This window comes from Phyllopteryx taeniolatus, chromosome 17, assembly GCF_024500385.1.
Source record: "Phyllopteryx taeniolatus isolate TA_2022b chromosome 17, UOR_Ptae_1.2, whole genome shotgun sequence".
NCBI lineage: Eukaryota > Metazoa > Chordata > Actinopteri > Syngnathiformes > Syngnathidae > Phyllopteryx > Phyllopteryx taeniolatus.
This window is the reverse complement of record NC_084518.1, coordinates 167,501-192,033: the sequence shown is the minus strand read 5'-3', so window position 1 is coordinate 192,033 and position 24,533 is coordinate 167,501. Positions and strand designations below refer to the sequence as shown.

Here is a 24,533-nt window from a genome sequence, read left to right as displayed (position 1 = left end):
GTTTTTGCAGCGTATCACGCCGAGAGAGGTTCCTGATGTTTGGACCACCTCGTTTATCGACAGAAGAGGACAAAAAACATCTCAATGATGCATATTCATTTCGTAAAGACATCGTTTGTATCAGATCCAAACAAACGTACCTCATATGGTGGCCACTGAATGAATATGGAGTTCAGGATCATAATTATTCAATATTAATAGATTGGAAAAAGCCCGCAAACAAAAATGTCACAAAACGTAGAACTTTGGGCCTCTGATATATCTAATATGTATATATCAAAAAGGTTTCTACGAGGTCCCATACCATCATATTTCTTTCCTTTTATCGGGTTTGTGAGATCATTTGAGTAGAAAATTCCCCCGATTCCCTTTTCCAAGCCACCCTCGTCGCTCTTTTCCGGCTGCCATTGGAGACGGTCGCATTTCTCATTCATATTCGACATGCAAATGAACTGTGCTCTGATTGGATCGCTGTTATGCTTTTCAATTCAATGATGAAAGCAGCTTCGCTCTGATCGCTGCTTGGCGATATCGCGGCATCGCGTGGCTTGCGGCGGCCGAGCGTCGATTGTTGGCCCGCTCGTAGCGAACGGCGACAATGACTGCGAGCTTTGCCATTTCATAACATGGCATTACAGTGACATCATACGTCCTAATATTGTCGGAAGTGTATTTATATGGCTCGGCGGCTTTAAACCCGGAAATGTCACGTTGCCGCTCAGCTGCGTTGAGTGGGTGGCTCCTGCCCACGAAGTGGGCAACGCACGGTCCGGTCCGTGATGTCAACGTTAACAATGCCACACACTCATTTTGAGCTGTTATGCAAAAACAGGAGACAAGAAATGCCTTGCTTTTGATGGCATGGGATGGCATGAAAGCAGACATTGCCGCGGGTCACTCAACCGCACGTGGAGATCGAGAAGAAAGAGGGGAAGGCAATCGAATGGACGTCAGTCAAGGGCGTGAATAATCATCATAAAACGCGGGAAAAGTCCAATTCGTAGAAATGACCTTTAGTCACGACGACTTAAACAGACACACACATGCAGACAAGTAGCACGGTACTGCGTAGTGCTCTCCAGTTTTAGCTGCAGCCTGTCCCCGTACGTCCACCTCCACCGTAGTGTCGTGCGCTGTCGTGCTTTAGAGCTTCTGAAAGAGATACACGCATCCGGGGATGTATCCCCTCTCGTGGTCGGTCACCCCTCGCTCCCACTCGGTCACGTGGGTCACGTCGACGCGGCGCCACAGTCCCTCGTCCTCCATTTGCTTCATCTCGCCCTCCAAGGCCGCCTTGTAGTCGAGGTTGTCACGGTTACTCCTGGCGGTCATGCAGACGAGGCCTCCTGTGCGGTCGCAAGTCAGGTCGAGATGCGAAAGCGTCCAAAGCGACCAAAGCGACCAAAGCGACCAAAGCGACCTCACCCTGCTCGGCTGCCCGGCACAGCTCCCGGATGGCCTTCGCTGGAATGTGACTTGCGCTCAGGGCCCCAACAGTCATCACTACTTTAAATTCACCTGCAGAGAGAGACCCTCACAAATTAATGACATCCCAAGGACGGTCAGGGAGGGAGGGACGGACGGACGGACGGACGGACGGACGGATTACAGTACCTGACGGCACGGGAAGCGGCTGGTCTCCGAGCACGGCCGTCTTGAGCTCCCGGTACAGCCCGCTGCGTCGGGCGCTCCGCAGCATCCCCTCGCTGCAGTCCACGCCCACGAAGTGCCGGAATCCCTCCCGCTCCATCTGCGCCACACGAGCGCTCGCCGTTTAGTCCGCACACCAACGAGCGAGCGTCACCTTCATTCCGATAGATTGATTTACGGAAATGCTCGCACCCACCGTCTTGGCCACCAGGCCCGTGCCACAGGCCACGTCCAACACCGGCGCCGACGCTCGGCGCTCGCCGCTGAAGTGGGCGGAGACTCGGTCCGCTGCCAGAGCGGGCGCGCGGTACTCAATAAGTTCCACATCCTGTGGAACGGACGCAGCAAAATGCCGATTAGTCAACGGCTCTGTCGGAGCGAGCCCAAAAATGAGGAATTGACACGCGCGGTAAAAAGGGTGACAATTCATATAGGAACCCTCGAAAACCAGCGGTGTCAACCCTGCGGCCTGCGGGCCGGAAACGGCCCGTCGGGGGGTCCAATGGAGAACACATTCGCTGCTATTTTTCAATACAAGTAACTGTTGTTGCTCATTTTGTCCACTGGAGGGTGCACTGACAACACGTCAATGACTCGTGCGCTTGTGAAGGCCGAACAATGCCAAGTTTCAGGAGCACACGACCATAAAAATGGGGTGCCATGTTTACGCTGTGAAAAGAAATAGCTCCTGTACAAATGTTCTAAGACATTGAATAGGACCAAATTTCAGTCAAAAGCTTCACTTCAGAAGAGATTTTGCATGCTCACTGATTCATAATACTGTTGAAATCATTCTTGGTTAAACATTTCAAACTGCTCATATGATTTGCAACAAAATTTGCAACGAGATAATAATGAATAAATTCAAAATCATTTGCACCAAAACAATGGGGAACATTTGTAATAGTTGTTATTTATGGATCTTTAAACCCCAAATATTGTGGGTTATTAAATATAAATATTGAGATCCAATTGGGGTAAATGTCGCCTGCGAACGAAAAGGAGTTTGACACCACTGGTCGAAAGCAATGAAAGATGCCACGTGATGTATTAATATATACCATATATATATAACGTGAGTGCCTGCTTGAAGTTATATTTAAGTTTGACGAGTTGAGTTTTGGCGGCACGGTGGCCGACTGGTTAGAGCGTCAGCCTCACAGTTCTGAGGTGCGGGGTTCAATCCCTGTCCCCGCCTGTGTGGAGTTTGCATGTTCTCCCCGTGCCTGCGTGGGTTTCCTCCCACATCCCAAAAACATGCATTCATTGGAGACTCTAAATTGCCCGTAGGCATGACTGTGAGTGCGAATGGTTGTTTGTTTCGATGTGCCCTGCGATTGGCTGGCAACCGGTTCAGGGTGTACCCCGCCTCCTGCCTGATGACAGCTGGGATAGGCTCCAGCATGCCCGCGACCCGAGTGAGGAGAAGCGGCTCAGAAAATGGATGGATGGTGTTGAGTTTTGATTCGGGTTTTAGCTGTTCGTCTGTGTGTATCGTGCAGCAATGGCCGCTATCGTGTGATGCCCCCTTATCCTTTTTGCCTGCCCCTCGAGTATGTCGTGAACAAAATTCAATGATTGAATCTTTTCAAATATATGACATGACATTTGAATTAGGCGGCACGGCGGACGACTGGTTGGCACAATCTGCCTCACAGTTCTGAGGTTGCGTGGAGTTCGCACGTTCTCCCCGTGCCTGCGTGGCGTTTCTCCGGGCACTGTGCGGTTTCCTCCCACATCCCCAAAACATGCGTGCTAGGTTGATTGAAGACTCCAAATTGCCCGTAGGCGTGAATGTGAGTGCGAATGGTTGGTTGTTTGTTTGTTTGTTTGTTTGTTTGTTTGTTTGTATGTGGCCTGCGATTGGCTGGCGACCGGTTCAGGGTGTTCAGCCCCGCCTCCCGCCCGAAGATAGCCGGGATAGACCCGCGTGAGGAGAGGCGGAACACAAGATGGCTGGCTGGACGCGCATTTGAATTTGCCCTGCTGACACATTTCCGAGCAGGCTCTCCAGGAACAGCGTTTAAAATAAGTCTTCAACATCGCTTGCGTTCGTAATGGGATTGTACGGTTGCGGTTGCGGTTGCGGTTGCGGGTGTCGATGACCTGCTCGTAGGTTTGGGCCCATCGGTCGTAGAAGTGGATCTGGTCCGCCACGGAGCTGTGAACGTGCACGGACTGGATGACGTCTTTGGCCATTTCGAGCGTGCGCGCCTCCGCGGACGACATCGTGAGCGCGCGCCTGTCGAGCAGACAACTTAGCGAAGATGTTCCAAGCCAACACTCGTTCATGCTTGCCCATGCCAATGTACATTGCTGTGTTGCCGTTTACCTTGAGAAGAAAGTGAAGGAGAAAGTCAAACGTCCGGTGTAGTCACTTCACTCCGGTACAGGTTCTGACAGTACAACGGCCACAGACGGTTTGACTTCCGCCGCTTGCCCGTAGACCACAAACCTCAAGTAGATTCGCCCGTTGCCGGAGACGTCAGCGTGTCCGCCATATTGAATGTGTCAGCGCTGTGCCGTCAAATCATGCAAGTGAAGTTCCGAAAACCACAACTCAAAAAGTACACAAACTTCATGCCTCTCATTCACACACGAATGTGTGCGGGAAACTAATGATTGGAGGATTCTCCAATCTTTTTCAGGCACTTTGTGGGTTTTTATTACAAGAAGGAAGAGAAAAAAGGAATCTTGGCAAAGAGAGGCAAAGGTACGAGTCGTCACGATTTGTTACCCCGACCAAAACATCGCATTTGTTGTAAGTGCGTGTGAGAGAAGAAAAGAGAGAGATCGGAATATAGCGTGTAGCAAAATGTAGGCTTTCACGCCAAGTCGTTGACACAGTGGGAATTCAAAACGCAGACATATGACAGAGTTAAGTTTCACCGCTAGCATTAACGGCGGAAAAACAAAGGCGAGCCCATCCCACAGAAAAATGTCGCTCGCCCTGTTGCTCCGAGGAATTCTGGGCATCCATTCACGAATGACTTTGCGGTCAAATTGAACAGTCCCTGGCAATGCCACCTGCTGCTCCCGCTTCTTCAACTGGCATTCGCTCAAAGTCGTGAGAAGGGATAAGAAAGCTTTTGAAGAGGCCAGAAATGTAAAGTGGGCTGAGGGGGGACGCAGGTGGCCTCCTCGCACATCTTCACGAACATCTTGATGAGAATTCTCCCATGAGGAAGTGGACAGTCGGCTCTCCACGGTTCAGTGAGTATTTGCAAACCGAGGGAAATGGAGATTGCGATACTCTCCATTGCGCAAACAAGACACAAAACTGAAAGTGAATCTTTTAGGAAGAGGATAAGCATTTGGCACCACGCTGTATAACTGGTTAGCACGGAGGACCCGGGTTCGATCCCCGGCCCCGCCTGTGTGGAGCTTGCGTGTTCTCCCCCGCGCCTGCGTGGCTTTTCTCCGGGCACTCCGCTTTCCTCCCACATCCCCAAAACATGCAAGCTAGGTTCATTGACGACTCTAAATTGCCCGGAGGTGCGAATGTGTCTGCAAATGCTCGTTTGTCTATGTGTGCCCTGCGATTGGCTGGCAACCGGTTGAGGGTGTACCCCGCCCGCCTCCTGCCCGATGATAGCTGGGATGGGCCCCAGCATGCCCGCGACCCGCGTGAGGAGAAGCGCGACAGAGAATGGATGGATGGATATTTCAAGGTCAAGTTTGTACTTTTCAAAGTGCTTGCAAGATTTGAATTTAGCCTGACTTCACTGCCCTGCCCCCCATCCTAGCTTCTCTGACCAAAGCCACGCCCCTCACAATGTTTGATGTGTACTTGTTTTTGTTTTTTTCCCTCTGGATCTGTCAAGAGTCCTTCTTCTGAACTGGCCAAATGCCAAAGTCTGCGTGAGGCTGCTGGGTGTAGGGATGCGAGAAGCGTGTGTTCTCCAACCGTTAACATGCCAGCTTCACGGAAGACTCCGCTGATTGGCTGCAGGCTACCAGTCCAGGGTGAGGTCGACGTTGCAGGTAAGCTCCACCTCACCTGTGCATGCCTGCGTGCGTGCGTGTACGTGTTTGTTTAAGCACACATGCTTAAGATATTCGTTCACTCTATCCCTCTGTCTGTGACTCTAAAACCCTTTTTTGTCCGGCTGCAGTTTCAATCAACGTCAGAATAATAAAAACATATATATATATATATATATATATATCTCATAAAAAATAAGCAGTGGGAGTATTTCAAAGTCCCGTTGCACAGCAAAAGTGTTCCAGCACAAAGGCCGACAGATGCAACCTTCCGCAACAGGACAGGTTGGAAACAAAAAGTTGGACATTCCGGAGGTGACAAGCAGAAACATTCCATGCATCTTTGAACGATTGCGATATGTGACACTAATCAATAATAAATAGGGTCATGTTTTTTCAGGTCAATCAATCCATTTGGACTTGTTTGTTAATGTGTGAATGAGAGACGTGAAGTTTGGGTTGTTGTTGTTGTTTTCGACTTTGAATTGAAGCCTCGTTCGACTCCTTCCACGTCCAGTCCGGCAGGCACGACAAAACCTCTAGCTATTTGGGCGCGCTAGAAGTTGAACCGCACCCTAATCTGCGCCGGTTCCAACTTGTGCTGCATTTCCACGCCAGCTACCGAGGAGAATTTGGACGTCGCTCTGTTTTACTCGCCAAGGTAAACGACAAAAGGTTTTATCGACGACTTTGTCAAAGCAACCGTGCTATATTATAGATTAGATATATTGCTTCGCCGGCGGATGTTGTTGTTGTTGGCGTTGCACTTTTTGTGTTTTGTCTGCAGCGACGCGTCACATCTGGAATCTGTTTCAAGACTTCGGAAGAGGGTTAATCGGAACATTGCTACACGACAGCTGCGTGTCGCGTGTACTTTGATTATCGCATGCGTCTTCAAGTTGATGTCGGTCGTTCTCGTCCGCTCGACAGGCAAGCACGCGCATCATGTCCGCGGAAAAGCGCACGTTTGAAATGGCGAAAGAGGCCATCCTGTCCCTGGGCGACCCCAGCACCCCGACGGACATGATCCAGTTCTACAACCGATGGGCCGAATTCTACGAGCAGGTCATCAAAAGCGGCATCACACGCCACTGAAAAAGTCAAGTTCACGCCATCTTGTACATCGGCGACGCACCCTTGTACACGTAGACAAATATTCTGGGCCCCTGTGCAGCGCCTTCATGGGGAGGTGCAGACTTTTTCCTTAGATTTCCCCCCCCCCCGGTGTATCTATGTTGGGGCGGCACGGCGGACGACCGGTCAGAGCGTCTGCCTCACAGTTGTGAGGACCTGGGTTCAATCCCCGGCCCCGCCTGTGTGGAGTTTGCATGTTCTGCGTGCCTTTTCTCCGGGCACTCCGGTTTCCTCGCGCATCCCAAAGACATGCATTCATTGGAGACTCTCCATTGCCCGGAGGTGTGAACGTGAGCGCGAATGCTTGTTTGTTTGTATGTGCCCTGCGATTGGCTGGCGACCGGTTCAGGGGGTTCAGCCCCGCCTCCTGCCCGAAGATAGCTGGGATGGGCTCCGAGTGAGGAGAAGCGGCCCAGAAAATGGATGGATGGATGGATGGATGTATATTGGGGAGGGCCACCTTTAGCCGGGGTTGTTAGCAGGACTTCTAGAGAGTCTTGGCACCATGTGTATGTTTTTGCTCTGTTAAAAAGCAAACACAAGTTACTGCTTAACGGGGGATATTTGGACAGGTCGTGAAGGAGACGTACACTTTTTTGAATTCAATCATCAGATCAAGTGTTTTATCTTTAATGTTGCACGTTTAAGAGTGTGAAATGTGAATGCAAGTGTTTCGGGCTCGACGTTTGTGGGACAGTCGCCGTTGAGACTGAAAGCAACTTTAATAAAAAAAAAACCAAACCTCTTGATGGCGGGTGTCAGTTCCTCCGGTTTTTTGGGGCTTTGTCCTGCACGGCACCGCGCTTCACTAATCGGCGTTTTGCGGCGTCCATTCCACAGGATGTGGAGCTTATTGAGTACCGCGCGCCCGCTCTGGCAGCGGAAGGAGTCTCCGCCCACTTCAGCGGCGAGCGCCGAGCGGCGGCGCCGGTGTTGGACGTGGCCTGCGGCACGGGCAAGGTGGCCAAGATGGTGGGCGCCAGCATGTTCGTCGGAATGAAGGTGACGCTCGCTCGTTGGTGTGCGGACTAAACGGCGAGCGCTCGTGTGGCGCAGATGGAGCGGGAGGGATTCCGGCACTTCGTGGGCGTGGACTGCAGCGAGGGGATGCTGCGGAGCGCCCGACGCAGCGGGCTGTACCGGGAGCTCAAGGCGGCCGTGCTCGGAGACCAGCCGCTTCCCGTCCCGTCAGGTACGCACGTTCGGGAAAAGGAGTCGACGTGCAACGATGTGACAAGAAGCACAGTTCAACTTCAACTTCAAGCGAAAAGACACTCGGTAAAGGGTTGCTGAGCGCCTGTTGTTGCTCGCTCATCGGTTTTCCAGTCAAGCGCAAGTCGGAGTGACAAATCAAGCCGCCTCTTATCGCGAGACGCACGTCTTCTTTTCGGTTCCTCAAAGTAATGTTTATACGATTCCTAATTGTTGACAGCGAGATGTGAAAGCAGAGCTAGTTAGTATTCCTCTATTTTCCCGCGTCTGCCAAGTGCTTTATTTGGGAACTCTCCATTTATTCCGCGCAGATAACAAGCAGCGAGCTGTGCAACAATTAGCATGTGTCTCAGGTGCGTTCACTTCTAGCTTGCAGACGAGTACAAATGAGTTTATATTCCTCTCTGGTTGAATTGTAGACAGAAAATATAGAGCACTCATGGCACACTCCGGGTTGTTGAGTGTTTTTGTTAAGGCTCAGGTGGTGACGAGAGACAAATAACAAATTAGGACGATGAAATCGTTCTCGTAACGAGCGTAGTAGTTGGAATCGCTTCGGCTTCAAAATGGCGCCGCCCATCGGTGACAAATGAGCTCTCTGATTGGTTGCTAGCTAGCGAAACAGCACAAGAACAATGCACTCTTTGGCAAAACAAACAAGCTTAGCGAAACGTTGATCGTGACTTAGATTTGTTCCTGCTTGTATTAGAACGTGTCGGGTGAGGTTAGCGGGCTATATGTGCACTTCGCTTCCTAAAATTTTATGGAAAACAACAATTTCTCGGAAATGTCTGTGCAGGCATCTCACCGGCTGGCCCCCCGCCGCTCGAGTCTTTCTATAAGTCAAGCGGCGCTACACTTGCTTTGAGAGACGCGGTCCTGCCAAAACGTCGGTGAAATAAATGCGCGAGGCGAGAACACAGACGCTGAGGAGGGCAAAGTATACTCGCCCCCGCCTCGACTCAGGCGCTGTGCTCGAAATGTGTGGTAAACGTCATCCGAGTTTTGTCAGTATTGAATTGAGGTATTCTGCACCCAGAATTTGTGGTTTACATTTAGCCAGTTAAAAGTGTCCCCCTAAATTTATTGGGTAAATTATTCTAGAGGTTATTTCTTCGAGTGTTGGGTCAGCCATGCACGTCATTTCCTTCCTGTTGGCGGAAAGGCCACAAAAGGGCTCCTAGTCTCGGCGGCCGGTATATCGGCAGCCTTCACGAGTACGCGATAAAGTGAATTAAGGGTCAGTATCGGTACTCGCCCATCCCTACCTGTCATGAACGGGGACGGAGAAACCGGAGCAAGTTTCCTCATGAAGTCATTCATTTGTGATCGTTTCCCCCTGCAGGTGAATTTGAAGTCGTGATTATCGTCGGCGCGCTGAGTTCAAGTCACATTTCGGTGTGCGTGATCCGGGAGCTGTGCCGGGCCGCCAAGCAGGGTGAGAGTACCTTTCACGCCTTTGTCGCGTTTCACGCTACGGGCTGTCGGGTTCACGTCTCAGCCGGACTTGCGACCGCACAGGAGGCCTCGTCTGCATGACCGCCAAGTGTGACAGCGAAAACCTCGACTACAAGGCGGCCTTGGAGGGCGAGATGAAGCAAATGGAGGACGAGGGACTGTGGCGCCGCGTCGACGTGATCCACGTGACCGAGTGGCAGCGAGGGGTGACCGACCACGAGAGGGGATACATCCCCGGATGTGTGTATCTCTTTGAAAAGCTCTAAGACACGGCGGTGGAACAGTACGATGTCGATGTATACACACATAGGACAGAAGGCCAACTTGTATGTCCGTATGTCGTACACCTCCACCGTACGTGTCTGATTAGCGCATCTCTTGAAGAAACTGTGACTGTGATGCAGCGCGTGAATAAATGTCAGTCCAACCCATTCAAGTTGTCCCGCATTTTGACTGACATACACCCGCTGTCATTTGCGGAAAACGCTGCCATGTCTTCATACCTCCTATTTTTATGATTCGTGAGTACAGAGAGTTTCATACATGTGTATATTTTTGTGCGTACGACGTTTTCTGGATTTGAGCGTACGCCATGTTTTAGGAGGAAATCCACGCAAGTCTTTGTACATGAGGACCCAGGTTATCAATCGCGCGCACTTTGGGGGGCTTTTCGCATCCAGGCTCATTCCCGACGCAATGTCCGAGTTGGCCTGCGGAGCGATTCGCTAATTGCCCCAAAACATGCATTCATTGGAGACTCTAAATTGCCCGGAGGTGTGAACGTGAGCGCGAATGGCTGCGATTGGCTGGCAACCGGTTGAGGGTGATACCTCGCCCGCCTCCTGCCCGATGATAGCTGGGATGGGCCCCAGCGCTCCCGCGACCCTGGTGAGGGGAAGCGGCTCACAAAATGGATGGACGGATGGAGGAGGTAGGAATGTTCGGGAGACGATCTTTCACGGAGACTGCTCATAATTTGACGTCACGTCACTGACGTGCGTCACAATTCAATTCAATTGACTGTCTGTTGTACTAGAGCGGCTCCAACTACCGGAGACAAATTCCTTGTGTGTTTTGGACATACTTGGCAAATAAAGATGATTCTGATTCTGATTCTGATTCTGATGAACAGTCTGCGTGGCTAAATTATTACTATCACGGTAACGGTCCACTTGATGCTTTATATAGTAAGTGGGATTACACAAACCCGTCCTGTCCTCCATTTCTGGTGGGAGGAGCTAGAAATGAGACGCACCCAAACTATTGAATTTGAAGGTCTGATCTGTTGACGTCACTGATGCGGGCAGCGTGGCTTCAGTTCCCACTCGGACGGTGTGAATGGTTGTCCTGCGACTGACCGGCGACCAGTTCAGGGTGTAGTCCGCCTTTTGCCCGAAGTAAGTCAGCCGGGATAGGCTCCAGTGCTCTGTGACCCGAAGCAGGGTAAGCGGTGTTGTGACAATAGATGGATGCTCTTTCCGCGATCCAGCTGGAGCACGCCCATTACAAACGTCCCCATCGGTTGAAGCTAGCCCGTGGCGGCGCCGAGGGGCCTCGACAACAGCTTCCGGGTCGCGTTCAACGTTTTGAGCAGCAATGATTGACTTTGAGATGGACCCATGACAGGCTCTAAATTGCCCGTAGCTGTGAATGGGAGTGCGTACGGTTGTTTGTTTCTATGTGCCCTGCGATTGACCGGCGACCGGTTCAGGGTGTTACCCCGCCTTTCGCCCGGAGATAGCCGGGATAGGCGCCAGCACGCCCGCGACCCGCGTGAGGAGAGAAGCAGAATGAATGAATGAATGAATCAATCAATCAATCAATCACTGGCTGAACGTACCCATGACGTGATCCGTTTCAAGCGCATGCGCGTTATTGAAGCTGTGCGATACTGCCTGCTGTTGACGCTGCGGCCTGTAGGGGGCACATCTCTCGCTGAGCCAAAACAATCTTGTTGCTTGTCCTCAACTTTAGCTACATGCTAACGAGCAGTTAAGCCACTTTTCTGGCAAAACCTCAACCAGACGAGAAGTCGCCTTACGTTTCGGATTAGTCATGGAGTCTTGCGAAAAGTTGCGGACTTGTTGGTGTGTTTTCGTGCGATAGTTGAAGCTCGGCTTAGCATCGAGCCGCCAAACAAACAAAAGTCTCCTGAACCTCGTTGACCGACACAAACGTTGAAGAGTTCTCCCTGGTAATGGCCTGGTCATCATTTAAGGCGTTTGACCGAGTTCTGGAACGATCATTTGTATTTGACTGTACTTATTTGACTTGTAAGACTTATGCTTTGTGGTGTTGGTGCGTGAAAAGGCTGAAAATGGTCTTTGCTTCCCCGCAGGTTTGCCTGGCAGCATCGCAGCAAAATGTCCATTTTAGGCTTAAAAAAGAAACAACCAAAGACCTTCAAGGTCAAAGTCACCACCATGGATGCTGAGATGGAGTTTAGCTGTGAGGTACGACTTTACATGGCCTGTTAAGAGAAGTCAGGGTTTTTTCTTCAACACATTTGACATTTTGGAAGAGAATTGCTTTAAAACGTGCAAAGACCGACAACTATGTAGGACCCAGTTGCGTTAAACTGTTTTTCACCCTTTCAGGGCGTGGCTAAAACAGCGCCCCATGACGCACTTCGGCATCTGACGTCGCAGTTAGCTAGATAGCTACGCCTACGCTGCAGAAACGCGAACATCTTCCCTTTGGATAGCCCACTGGCGTGGCCGCTGTACGGCGCCTCATTGTCGCACTTTACCCAGAAAAAAAGGTGGTAGCGCAAGGAAAACAAAAACAAAAAAGTCCGACGTTTACAGCCGGCGTGTGGATCTGGGCTTCGGGCTGGCGTGGCCGCTTGAGAGTGCCTCGTTGTCGCGCTGTAGAAAAGCCCCGTGACGACCGAGTAAGACCGGGGTCGGCGACTAAGTTAGGCCTCAAGCCACATTTTTTTTCCATTTGCAGGCCAAAATGTCCTTTTCTTCAGGCAAACCCCGCTTTCTACTTTCCTACAAAAACAATAGTTTTCCCTCATTTATACTATTATATCATGTAGAAAAATGTAATTGAATGAACTTATTCGTTTAAAATAAATGAATTTTCGACAGGCTGCTTATTAATTCTCATTCCTGGGATGTGTCCCTCGCAAAGTTGGTAAGCCAAATATAGAATCAAGCGCAGTTGTTGCTGTTAGTGCATATACATTTGTAGTGACAAGAAATCCAGCAGCAAATGGAATTGGCCTCCACATACTGCACGTGATATAGTGGAAATTGTAGTCATGAGGCTGAGTACGAGTGTGAGAACTGAATGTTTGGCGAACATCAAACGTCCGCCTAACTTTCTCTTGCTCGTTCCTGACAAACTAATGCGAGGCTCGAATTAAGATGTGTCGCATCGCAGTTTGCGAGGAGAAAAAAAAGACAGAAAAGGGTCAAAGTGTGGAAGCATTTCCTAGTGAAATGCAAGGCGGGCGGGCGAGCGAGCGCCTTTTGTTCGTTGTGACACGGACATTTCTCTCTGCTGGAGAGAGACCCAGGTGAAATTAACATAGCGCAAATCAGCGAGATTAACGGTCGTCTACCTTATTAGCATAAGGTTAGCCCTGCGGAGCATTTCTGTTCATTGAGAGTAGTGTTGAATGTGTGGCTGTGTTTAATACAAGTACAGCACACAACCATAACGTTACTTCGAGGTAGGTTCTTTTGCCGAGTGTAGTCAGTGTGTGACGCATGGCCAGTGTAGTATCCCAACCATCTGATGATCTGTAAATGGCGAAGGTTTGAGGTGAGAAAGGTGGCAACTGTGGCCAGAGAGGAGTAAGAGTAACATGAAACGTGAGTCGGATAAAGGAAATCTTTTTCTCTCGGGGTTTCTTTATTTTAGTTTGAACATAGATTATTATTTTTTTTTTATAGAATCTTTTAATGCTCCGATTTGCATCAAACTTCGCAGAAAACAGGAATAACAATAGTTCATCACATCGATATAGCTGTCAATCGTGTCGAAATCCTATGAACGTGTGAAATTGAGGAACATTTTGATGTTTGTTGGAAGTACAAACGAGTGAAAAGAAAAGTAACCGTTCATCCGACCTGCGTTTCTAAACGCTAAGACAACTTGTCTCATCTGCAGCGAGGTTGCAGCCAGGACGCGGGTTGCGCGGAGCGGAGGTCCTCCGCGGCGTCCAGCCGCACCGGGGAAGTCGAGTGCGCCGACCGCTGAGCCGGCGGCCTGGGCTTCCGGCGCCCTCTTTAAGGATTGACGAGTGAGGTTTCTTAACGTACGTCCGCACAGCCTCGCTTGCTCTCGTCACGCGTCTCGCCGGATCGATTGCAAAGCGAGGCTCGGGCAGGCGAGGTGTGTTCCAAGTGACGAGGATGTGTCCTGCGATTCCCATTGGTCGTCACTCCTATTTTTTTGATTGGGCGAATTGACGTAAAGAGGTACACCCGGCGTAGCATTACTTCCGCGTTTCAGTCACATGGGCAAGTCAGCCAATCAGTGTATTTCTTCTGACGTCGTCACTTCACATGGATTACGCGGCCAATCGGGCGCTTAAATACTGTAACAAGTATGTGAAGCGAGCGCCGTAGCGGCCTCTTCTTTTCCGCCGCAATTGCGCTTCAGCAGCCCGGCTCATTATCGTGCCTTGGCAAATTATGGCCCACGGGCCGCTAGTTGCCGACCTCTGCGGGAGGATATGCGGTACTCCGGCCAGCGGAGGCTTTAAGCGGAAGTACTTCTGCAACTCAAACACGGAGCTATGTGCGGCCTTCAAAAAGATGCAAGACGAACAAGCATCCCTTTTCCCGGTGGTAGCGGTGGAATTGGATTTGCAATTCCAACCTTTGCAAGTTGTGCGGGTGCTTTCAGTGCATTAAGCATACACGCCCGTGCCATTCGGAAGCATCATTTTATTTACTTACTTTATTATTAGTAGTAGTTTTTTCAATCGTTCAACATTCTTAACAACATCCATCCATTCATTTTCCGAGCCGCTTCTCCTCACGCGGATCGCCTATCCCAGGAATCATCGGGGAGGAGGCGGGGCACACCCTGGACCGGTTGCCAGCCAATCGCAGGCCACATACAAACAAACAAGCATCCGCACTCACATTCACACCTACGGGCAATTTAGCGTTGTCAATGAACCTAGCATGCATGTTTTTGGGATGTGGGAGGAAAGCGGAGTGCCCGGAGAAAAGCCACGCAGGCCCGGGGAGAACATGCAAACTCCACGCGGGCGGGGCCCGAGGATTGAACCCCGGTCCTCAGAACTGTGAGGCAGACGCTCCGGCCGATGGCCCACCGTGCCGCCTTCTTAACAACACTTCTGTCAACATTTATTTTCACCTTAGAGGGACTTTAAAACTTGTTGTTTTGAACAGAGATGACGAGCATATCAGCTTTATGTGCTCTTCATATCATCGCCGCCGCTACATTCATCTGCACAAGAGCATTTATTCCCCTCGGTCTGATTCAAAGCTCTTGTGCTCAAATCATGGTGACCTTTGAAATGTCTTCGCATTTCTGTCGTGCTGCTGTGCACAATTCTTCATGCAAAAGACACAGAAGAATATTTTGAATGAGCCATTTCCTCCTCGTCAGCTTAACGTCAAAGGACCCCACATAGGAGATTTCGTGGCCGCCATCTTTGTGGAATTTTCTAAAAACAAAACGCCCGCTTAGCATTGCCAAGGCCTCTGAAATTCTCCCTAACAAATAAATGAAGCATGGTTGTCAGATGTACACGACCTATTCTATTGCTCTTCATTTGTGCTCTGTAAGTTTTTGGGGGAAGTCACAGCATTTGAAACATCACGCTCATCTTGACGCGTCCACGCGGAGAAGCCCTCCCTTGGGATTTCGGCGTGTGCAAGCTGATTGGTGGATATTTTGAACTGAAACTTGTCAGCCGATGGGAGAACCGCTTCCCTGAATAGCAAACCAAACGAAAGGTTGACGAGATACGTTGAGAAATAAATAAAGTTCTCCTGTTTTACTGGAGTTTCAAGGCATTTTGGAACAGATTAGTTTTTTTTCTAGGCAATATCACACAAAAACCGGAATTTCTCCGGAAGCCATCTTCCGATTTCCCAAATTGTTGCTGCGTTGGACTCAGGCTGCCGTGGGCGTTCCCACCGGACTTTTGACAGCATTTTGACAGACTGTCATTTTGAGGAAATCTTGTCACGTTGCTACCTTATTGTTTGCAGCAAGTTGTGCTCCAAACTTTGTCGCCGTGGTCTTTTTGTCATTCAGGTCAAGTGGAAAGGCAAAGACTTGTTTGACCTGGTGTGTCGCACTGTGGGCTTGAGGGAGACCTGGTTCTTTGGCCTGCGCTACACGGTCAAGGACACGTACGCTTGGCTTAAACCCGACAAACGAGTGAGTACAAAAGAATGAACAGGACTCGATGCTCGTGGCTCTTTGTGCTTCAATTTCAAATACATTTCCCCCCCTCAGGTCCTGGACCAGGAGGTTCCTAAAGACTCGCCAATCACATTTCACTTCTTGGCCAAATTCTTCCCAGAGAAAGTAGAAGATGAACTTGTTCAAGAGATCACACAGCACCTCTTCTTCTTACAGGTGATTTGGTTGAATTAGTTCCTATGGAGGCTGTTTTGGTTTGCATAGTGCTGACCTCCTTTCATTCTTTTGCTTTAGGTGAAAAAACAGATCTTGGATGAGGAGATTTTCTGCTCTCCAGAAGCTTCTGTTCTTCTGGCCTCGTACGCTGTCCAAGCCAAAGTAAGAGCGGCAAAGTCACGACCTGACGTCCCCCCGTTAACATACGTGACAAGAACTTTCTTCCTGTTCTTTCCTCGGGTCAGTACGGCGACTATGACCCCAACTTCCACAAGCCGGGCTTCCTGGCGCAGGATGAACTTCTGCCTAAAACGGTAAGTGACGCACGATGACTGTCGTCGTGATGTTGCAGTGCACCGGAGGAAGGCGCAACAAGTATTCGATGAATCGATTATCAAATGAATCGGCAACTCTTTTTACAATGGATTCATTGTTTAGCTTAGAATTGTCCAAATCCTCTGATTTCGGCCTCTCAACGTAATTCTTCGATGATTTCTGTCGTCCCGCATGAAAGCAGACATCCGCTTTTGTGTGTGTGTGTGTGTGTGTGCGTGTATTTCCCCCCTTACTAACCCTCTATAACGAAAATAATGGCTATTTGCAGCCGTGGTATGACGAACGTGTAGTTGAACAGAACATTAAGCCGCCTCAGAAGTTTAGCTCCAAGTAGTTCAACAAGTTCAATCAGTAGCCAACAAGTAGCTCTCAGTTTCGATTTGAAAATGTCGGCGTGTACGTCAGTCCCTCTCGTGTCATATTGCTAATTGGCGTTGATTCAAACAAATACGCAACAATAGTCGGTTAATGAACAGGAAGAAAAGATTTTGCGATCAGCTTGAATTTAAAATAGTTTTATCCGATTTTTTGATGAATCCGTGGAATAAGTGATTCTGAAAATATTCAATAGTGACAGCGCTCGCGCCCAACTGTGACCGTGCATGACGCGCATCTGGCACGGGTTTCAAATGTCATTTGAGATCAAGAAATATTGTGGGGTCAAAACAAGGTCTTCTCTTGATGGGCTGCCGGAGCAAGTCCGATGAGTGTAATTGTCTTTGCTTTGATTGTAAAACTCTTGCTGTTTTGATGTCAGGTGCTGATGCAGTACCAGATGACAGCTGACATGTGGGAGGAGAAGATCACAGCCTGGTACGCCGAGCACAGGGGCATCGCCAGGTAAGGCCTACGCGCCGGTGTGTGCGTGAGCTTTTCAGGACTGATAAAAGACTTTCGTATTTGATTAAAAACACAAACCAAAATTCCCTCTTAGCGGGCAGCTTTCTGGCGCCATCTTCAGTCATCACTGCATGTGCTCCATGTACGCAAAATGTGGACTGGGAACAATGTCGGCGGCTGACCGAGGCTATGTGCAAACGTGTTAAGGATTGTGATCAAGATAAGCAATGCCTGTACAGGTGTGTGGCAAGAAATTGCAGGAGCAAACATATTCGGTCAAAATGCTGCATCCGGTTGGATTGTGGACCTGGAAAATGGTTCTCCCCCCCAAAAATTCTTCGTCGTGATCGGGGAGTAAAGAATGAGCGAATAGGTTTTAGGAACACAGCGACTGCATTTGCAATCATTTATTCCGTCGTGACTCCTGAATCACGACATTCACATTTTACATAGTGGCCCTCGATCCCCAAAAGTCTTTGTCGTGATCAGGGGAAAGGAATAAGTGAAGGATTGCAACTCCTCGGTCACTCGAAATGTGCTCGGAAAGTTACTCTCGCTATTTCCGAAGTTCAATTCAAAAAGTCAAACTTATTGTGTATACTACAGGGTCATCAAACATGTAGGAAAGTATGTTTCACAAGGCTAATTCCACCATATTTTGTTTTCAAAATCATTTGATTGTTTTTCAATATCCGTAAGCAGAAGTGGGTCGTAACGAGCGACATTTATTCAAGTCAAATTCTGCTTGTCAGACTAGTTTGAATGCAACATACTTTTTACTTTTACTTGAGTATTTGAGAAAGAATCGATACTTTCACTCCGTTAAGACAAATTTGGTCTTTCGCAAAAGCACTCTGTTCGACTACTGCCATCAAATGTTGCCGTGTCTCCGTCAGATGGTGGCAACACGACGCGACGGTGGGTTTTATCTTGTCAAATCAAACACTGTCGGAGACGCGGAACCAGAAAACGTGTCACTGGTCAACGCGACCGGATACACGTGTTACCATGGCGACAATAACAGCTATGGATTGCACCCATGTGTGTGTGGGGAGAACAAGGAAAAGTGCGGTGTCATCAACGATGCTCGGGAGTGGGCTGGCCATTCAAGTAGAGCTTTAGGTATATTCACGTACTTGTCATACGGCAACATAATGTTATGTAGCCTAGCAAGCTTGTGCTAGCACTAACGTTTGTATGTAAACAAGCCGGCGTTCTGTCCAGTCGTGCTCTCAAGCTTCGGTAAACTGGTCCGTGCGCGTGAATAAATGTCAACAACGGCGCCCAAGTATGTTGACAACGGCGGAGTGCCCATCACAATACGCAATCCTATTGGTCGACGTCAAGGCGCGTTGTCAGAGAGTTGTCGTTGATATGTCACACTACAAGGAAGATATCCCCAAAAATCAAATATGCTAGACTTTTGCCGTCGTAGGGCTATCGTCGGGCCAAATCGTTGGTCGTGGATTATGTCACACTACAACAAGTTTTGTCGTTCCCGACAGAATATGTCGGGCCCGATCTGGGAAAGCTAGCGAATCGGGTCAATATCGGGGCTAAAATCCTGTAGTCTGATCTAGGCATTACAACATACATGAAAATCAGTCCATTTCAAAATAGGCCATTTTGGTGAATCCTATCCATTCGCTGAAGTTTTCCTTTGTCACCGTAGGCTGTTTCGTACTCCTTGAACGCTGGACGTTAAATGTCACCGGCTGCGTTTATTTATCAATCATTGCTTATTTATCAGCGGCACGGTGGACGACTGGTTAGAGCGTCTGCCTCCCAGTTCAGTCACATGACCTCACCCCAAGTCTTCTATTGGGCTTCCCGGGCATAGGTATTAACACTAGATAAGCCAGCCCGGCTGATCGTCGTCGTGAGCGCCGCCGTGATCGTCGTCACGAGCGTCGCCGTGATCGTCGCCCTGAGTGTCGTCATGAACGTCGGCGTAATCGTCGTCGCGAGCGTCGCCCGCAGCGTCGTCGTGATCGTGGTCGTGTTCGTCGTCGCGATCAAAGTGGTGATCGTCGTCGTATGGTCCTCGCAGGGATGAAGCAGAGATGGAGTATCTGAAGATAGCTCAGGACCTGGAGATGTACGGCGTCAGCTACTTCGACATCACCGTGAGTGCCGGTGAACACCACGACGGCCACGACGGCTATTTGTCTTGTTGCTGCTCGTAACTTGAAGTGTTTTCCGGATGCGGCGACAGCAAAACAAGCGAGACACAGACTTGCTGCTGGGCGTGGACGCGCAGGGTCTTCACATCTACAGCCCCAACAGCAAGCTCACCCCCAACAAGTCTTTCCCCTGGAGCGGCATTCGCAACATCTCGTACAGCGAGAAAGAGGCGAGGACCATAGACGACACGTCTGCCACTCCATCTTCTTCTCCTTCTCCTTGGCTTCTTTGTCCCTCGTCTGTCTTCTTCATCTTGTCCTTCTTCTACTTCATCTTCTCCTCCTCCTTACGGAAGCATATTGCTGCCACACCAGAAAAACAAGTTCAGTATCACATTATAATAGACAACATGATACAGTTTCAGTTTAAACACGATACATTTCAAGTTTGAACATGATACGTGTTGTATAATACTGAAGAAAAAAAGGTCAAGTGTTTGTTTTGCCCCGAACCGGCAGAAATAGCTCCATTTTGTTGAGCTGAATGCGGAAACGTTAAAACGTGAAATGTGTCAAAATGTGATACCGAAGTTTTTTGGTTTTTTTTTTCCTGATGCGGCAGCAATACACTTACTTGCATATCTCCTTGTCCTTTGTCTTCTTCCTGTAATGGTGATGACCTTTCCTGTTGCAGTTCACCATCAAGCCTCTGGACAAGAAGAAAGACGTCTTCAAGTTCTACTCGTCTCAGCTGCGCGTCAACAAGCTGGTGAGTCGAGCGGCGTTAGCCGTTAGCGCGCTCGTTGACGCCGCGGTGGGTCTTCAGATCTTGCAGCTGTGCATCGGCAACCACGATCTGTTCATGCGGCGGAGGAAGGTGGACTCCATCGAGGTGCAGCAGATGAAGGCCCAGGCCAAAGAGGAGAAGGCCCGTAAGAAGGTGCGGCGCCTGCAAAACGCGGCCACGCGCTGAACACGCTCGCCGTGCTGACGGACGCCGGTGCTCTTCCTCCAGATGGAGCGGCAGATCCTGGCGCGCGAGAAGCAGATGCGGGAGGAGGCAGAGCGAGCCAAAGAGGAGATGGAGCGAAGACTTTTCCAGCTGCAGGATGAGGCGCGCCTCGCCAACGAGGCGCTGGTGAGCTGCTGGCCGTGTCGCTACTTGAAGAGCGTTTCCAAATTTTGGCTTGAGATTTCACAATGAACTAATTGATAATGCAATTTTGATGAATGAAAGCAACAAATCCATTGAGCTCGAAACATGAAGTCGACTTGATTTGCTTCCCTGATGCGGCGGCCAAATCTGGCCTGGAGTCTGCCGCCCGCGTCGTAAAATGCAAACAAAAGTGAGTCAATGACGCGGCGGGTGGTCCTTCAGCTACGCTCGGAGGAGACGGCAGACCTCCTGGCGGAGAAGGCTCAGATCGCGGAGGAAGAGGCCAAGCTGCTGGCTCACAAGGCGGCCGAGGCCGAGCAGGAACGCCAGAGGTTAGAGGTCAACGCCATGAAGACCAAAGAGGAGAAGAGGCTCATGGAGCAGAAGATGAGAGAGGCTGAGCAGCTCGCCGTCAAGCTGGTGGAGCAGTCCGAAAGAAGGTCCCGCCACGTGGCTGCGCCTTCACCTTCCTCCTCCTCTTCCTCCTCCTCAAGCAACTTGTGCTTCCAGACTGAAGGAAGCGGACCACCTGAAGCAGGACCTGACCGAGGCCAAGGATGCCGAGAGGAGGGCCAAGCAGAAACTCCTGGAGATCACCAAGACCACCTATCCGGTACGCGCGTGACACAAAAGTATTATCGGGACGCCCGTCTTTCTTAAGCCCTCAGTCAATTTGTGAATCAGCCAATCACAGGTTGATTGAAACTTCATGAAGGCTACGCCCACATTTTACACGGCACCCCGCCAAACAAAAATGTCCCGACGAGTACCTACAGCGGAACCTCGGTTATCCTGATGAATCCCTTCCAAAAACGTCTGACTAAAACCAAAACTAAGCAGTATTTCCTCCACACAAGGAATTAGTTCCAGACACCCAAAATAAACGACATTTTATGGAGAAGAACTATAGTTGAACATGTAGAAAGCAAAGTGGAATGAATGAAATGGCTTGATGAAAATGTAATGCACACGTTTAAGCCAATGTCCGTCACGGTCCCTACGAGCTCGTTCGTCTTATCGAACCCTCTATTGGTAAATCTTTGAAAGTGCAGTGAAGCGTCCAGCAAGCGCCGCACCCCGAAACATGGCAACGTCTGTCACGCTGAACATGCAGAACATACTGACAAAACCCGAAGCTAACACAAATTCAAACAAAAGCAACCCCGTGAGTCGCGGCGGCCGTGATGCCGTACGGTGTGACGACACGTTCGCAAGCCAGACGGGAAAAGAATTTAGCGACGCCGCCCGCGCATGTGCACAATATGCTGCTATGTGAGTTTGGCACAGAACCTTTTCAAACCCACGAAAATAGTCCAAAACCGAATCACTGGAAAACCGCGGCATACACTGAAGGAAGGATCATCCCCTCTCACAGTCTGACAAATTGAAATGACAACAGATGAATACACATTTGATCCTTCTGCCGGTCACTCTATGTTGCCGGCGTAAGATAGATGGGTAGGTAGGTTAAAAAATCTCTACATTTTAATCCATGCCCACATGTTGATGTTTGAGGGCCTGCAAAGAAGGACAAATGGCCAGCTCGCATGCAGGTAAGAAGGTGGAAAAAGCACATCCGTCCATTTTGTCCTGATTCGGGTCACCCGTTGCGGGCCATAGATGCCCAAACTGTGAGCCATTTCATTTAATTAAGCAATTCTTTTATGAAGGAAAGAAGGAATATAAAATCATTAGGAAAGGCTTATAAAATACATTTGAATAAAGGTGATTTCGCAGCTAAACTAACGGAGCAGTGTTCAGCTGTTGCAACAGCTCGGAGAGGAAGGTGTCCCAATACTTACGTGTGTTTCAAAAGTCTTTGTCTTTTGCTTGCGTTCAGCTGATAGCAGCTTATTCGGCTCCTCCTCCCGTTCCGGCGTCCGCCTCCGCGCCCGCCGCTCCTCCGGGAGCCGGCGCGGCCTATGAAACAACGTCATCGCGTCTCGACTTTAAAGACTCGGACATGAAGAGGCTGTCCATGGAGATCGAGCGCGAGAGGTCACGCATACGCGCAGCTCTTCTTCTTGGGTCTTTGTCACTGTGCGTGTGTAACTCTGTGTGTGTGTGCGTGCGTGTTGTGTGCATGTTTGCGCCCCATAGGCTGGAGTACATGGAGAAGAGCAAACATCTTCAGGACCAACTGAAGGAGCTCAAGTCTGAGATCGAGTCTCTGAAGCTGGAGGAGCAGCAGCAGCAGCCTCATCCTCATCCTCATCCTCATCTTTCTCACCTTCCTCATCAGCAGGCGGCCGGCATGTACGCGCTCCACGACGCCAGAACTTACACCCCAGAACCGCTTTACATCCCTCACAGCAACGTAAGGACCCAAACGGCACACGTCGTCATCATCACTGTTCAAGTTGAAAAGTTTCATCCCATCCCGTAAACAGATGTATTAGAACCTGTTTATTTTGTAAAAATAATTCTTCAACCACCCCAAAAATGCCACTCCCAGTAGAAGTTTACAGGCTGACTTACCGTAATAGCGGCCAGCTGAATGCTAACACGTAATGGGAAACACCATAGACGGGCTAGCGAATAGCATCGATGTGGAGTTGTTAAGGCCTTTTCACACTGCACTCGCTCAGTGTGAAAGGCCCCCGCGTCAGAGAGCAACGACGACGGCGGCAACGGAGGTACGGCCATCCCGTATTTGGAAGTGGTGACGCACGCGTCCTCCAAGGAAGTCGGGAGGCTTTCCCCGTTGAGTGGACCGCAACTCTGCCGTATGTATTTGTCATTGCTCGCAAAGAAAGCCCTGACTTTGCTTATTTTAAGGAGGAGGAGGAGGTGATGCAGCAGCAGCAAAAAAAATAACAGATAAAAATAAGGGGCGGGGGCTGGGAATATCCCGTGCTCGTGACCTTTCTCGTCCCAGGAAGAGCACTTGGAAGCGTATTTCAGGCTGAGCGGCGAGCTTAGAAAGGGAGTTTGAAAGCTTCTCGCAGAGACGTCGCTACATGTTTATTAGTTTTCTATTGACCCAAAGTACGGGATAGTGGGGCACCGCAATTATTATGCCTTCCTCCAGTTCCCCCTTGCCGTTGACAGCACAGACCCTTCACCCAAAAATGTCATATCATGGAAAAATGTATTTCCATAATTCCATTCAAAAACTTTCATACTTTCATACTTTTTTATTTCAATTTCAACAATTTCAAGTATTTATTTGTTTATCTTTACATAATATGGCCTTCGAGCTTACCCATCCTATGGTGAGGCTATCGGTGACGGTCAAGTCTGCAGTCTCCCTGCCCTATTGAACCCAACTGAGACAATTGAACCAAACTAACCAATTTCCTGACATCTGGCGAACCCTGTGCAGGTGCTTTGAGTCTGGTAGAGGGTCAGTGTGTGACACTCCGTTTCAAACATGTATGGCCTGCAAAATTTGGGCTGATTTCTTCACAGTATTCACATTTTTTCAATTCCTGATTTCCTGGGTTTTATGAGCCGGAAGCCCAAATTATGTAAAAACAAACAAGGAAATACATGAAATTGTTGGAATTGTGGGCCCTGAATCTATAATCTATGACAGTTGATCATTTTGAATGGACTTTCCATGATATTCCAATTTTTTGGAAAGTGTCTGTACACGTCCACCAAAATAGCACTCAGAAATCACTCCGCTAGCCCCGCCCCCATTGGAGGAGCTTTTTGAGCTGCAGAGTAGCTGGCCGTCGAAACGCGCTGACGCCCCCGCAGCGCACACGCGGTGAATTGAGTAGTTGTTACAGTCGTCGAGTGAAAGTCTTCTTTGTTTGTCCGCTTGACTGTTTTGTACTGCCCCCGGTGGTCAAGGTGGGCACACCAGGAGCAGAACAATGAATTAATTGCATTGCAGCATTAAATCAAGACGGTTAAACTTTTCCCAAATTCTATTTAATTATGCTATTACAATGTTTAATAAAAATATAGAGGACTGCTTTCCTTCTCGAAAAACACATGCCATTTTTTTGTGAGCTTGTATCTTGTACTAGTTCCTTCGTCTTCATCTGTTCTTGGCCGTGTTGTTAGTGTGAGCCGTGCACACTCGCGAGGTCACGCGGCGGAATTGAAAG

General features: G+C 49.5%; 3 protein-coding genes across 13 annotated transcripts in view; 2 read left to right on the top strand and 1 right to left on the bottom strand.

Moving 5' to 3' along the window:
• Window positions 1-992: 992 nt before the first annotated feature.
• Window positions 993-4,120, bottom strand: mettl27 (methyltransferase like 27). Its single transcript, XM_061751195.1, has 6 exons — window positions 3,983-4,120; window positions 3,757-3,892; window positions 1,847-1,978; window positions 1,615-1,750; window positions 1,426-1,518; window positions 993-1,346 (listed from the first exon to the last, which is right to left on the bottom strand). Exons 2-6 carry the CDS (start codon window positions 3,877-3,879, stop codon window positions 1,144-1,146), a joined length of 687 nt encoding a protein of 228 aa, XP_061607179.1. The 5' UTR covers window positions 3,880-3,892; window positions 3,983-4,120; the 3' UTR covers window positions 993-1,143.
• LOC133466943 (methyltransferase-like protein 27) lies at window positions 4,115-9,869 on the top strand. Of its 5 annotated transcripts, XM_061751189.1 has the most exons (8): window positions 4,115-4,863; window positions 5,475-5,949; window positions 6,152-6,295; window positions 6,565-6,699; window positions 7,609-7,740; window positions 7,825-7,960; window positions 9,326-9,418; window positions 9,502-9,869. In XM_061751189.1, the coding sequence occupies exons 2-8, from the start codon at window positions 5,896-5,898 to the stop codon at window positions 9,702-9,704; spliced, it is 897 nt and encodes a 298-aa protein (XP_061607173.1). In that variant the 5' UTR covers window positions 4,115-4,863; window positions 5,475-5,895; the 3' UTR covers window positions 9,705-9,869. The 5 variants fall into 5 exon arrangements, with proteins under 5 accessions (XP_061607173.1, XP_061607178.1, XP_061607174.1 ...); XM_061751194.1 differs by having other exon boundaries at window positions 5,475-5,634; window positions 6,152-6,699; XM_061751190.1 differs by lacking the exon at window positions 6,565-6,699.
• A 1,466-nt stretch (window positions 9,870-11,335) lies between these two features.
• The window catches only part of nf2b (NF2, moesin-ezrin-radixin like (MERLIN) tumor suppressor b), a 14,407-nt gene continuing 1,209 nt past the window's right edge, over window positions 11,336-24,533 (top strand). Inside the window, exons 1-17 of one of the 7 annotated variants that reach the window (XR_009785168.1) lie at window positions 11,338-11,632; window positions 11,777-11,891; window positions 15,691-15,816; window positions 15,895-16,017; window positions 16,096-16,179; window positions 16,263-16,331; window positions 17,111-17,193; window positions 19,244-19,319; window positions 19,409-19,546; window positions 20,011-20,085; window positions 20,143-20,256; window positions 20,332-20,454; window positions 20,695-20,912; window positions 20,983-21,085; window positions 22,313-22,470; window positions 22,573-22,789; window positions 23,061-23,198. Coding sequence is in view for 4 of the 7 variants with exons in the window: in XM_061751843.1 (XP_061607827.1) it covers window positions 11,802-11,891; window positions 15,691-15,816; window positions 15,895-16,017; window positions 16,096-16,179; window positions 16,263-16,331; window positions 17,111-17,193; window positions 19,244-19,319; window positions 19,409-19,546; window positions 20,011-20,256; window positions 20,332-20,454; window positions 20,695-20,912; window positions 20,983-21,085; window positions 22,313-22,470; window positions 22,573-22,789 (1,854 nt within the window). In the remaining 3 variants the exon portion in view is untranslated. Of the gene's footprint in view, window positions 11,697-11,776; window positions 11,892-15,690; window positions 15,817-15,894; window positions 16,018-16,095; window positions 16,180-16,262; window positions 16,332-17,110; window positions 17,194-19,243; window positions 19,320-19,408; window positions 19,547-20,010; window positions 20,257-20,331; window positions 20,455-20,694; window positions 21,086-22,312; window positions 22,471-22,572; window positions 22,790-23,060; window positions 23,199-24,533 lie in introns of those variants that run through there. The other 6 variants (XR_009785167.1, XR_009785166.1, XM_061751844.1 and 3 more) reach the window with 6 other exon arrangements.

Coding starts and splice junctions, on each gene's coding strand:
- mettl27 (XM_061751195.1), bottom strand. CDS start 3,879: ATGTCGTCCGCGGAGGCGCGCACGCTCGAAATGGCCAAAGACGTCATC. Junction 1,519..1,614: donor GCCGCTTCCCGTGCCGTCAG/GTACTGTAATCC, acceptor CTCTCTCTGCAG/GTGAATTTAAAGTAGTGATG. Junction 1,347..1,425: donor GTGCCGGGCAGCCGAGCAGG/GTGAGGTCGCTT, acceptor GCGACCGCACAG/GAGGCCTCGTCTGCATGACC.
- LOC133466943 (XM_061751189.1), top strand. CDS start 5,896: ATGCAACCTTCCGCAACAGGACAGGTTGGAAACAAAAAGTTGGACATT. Junction 5,950..6,151: donor AAAAGTTGGACATTCCGGAG/GTGACAAGCAGA, acceptor TTCCACGTCCAG/TCCGGCAGGCACGACAAAAC. Junction 6,296..6,564: donor GCTCTGTTTTACTCGCCAAG/GTAAACGACAAA, acceptor TCCGCTCGACAG/GCAAGCACGCGCATCATGTC.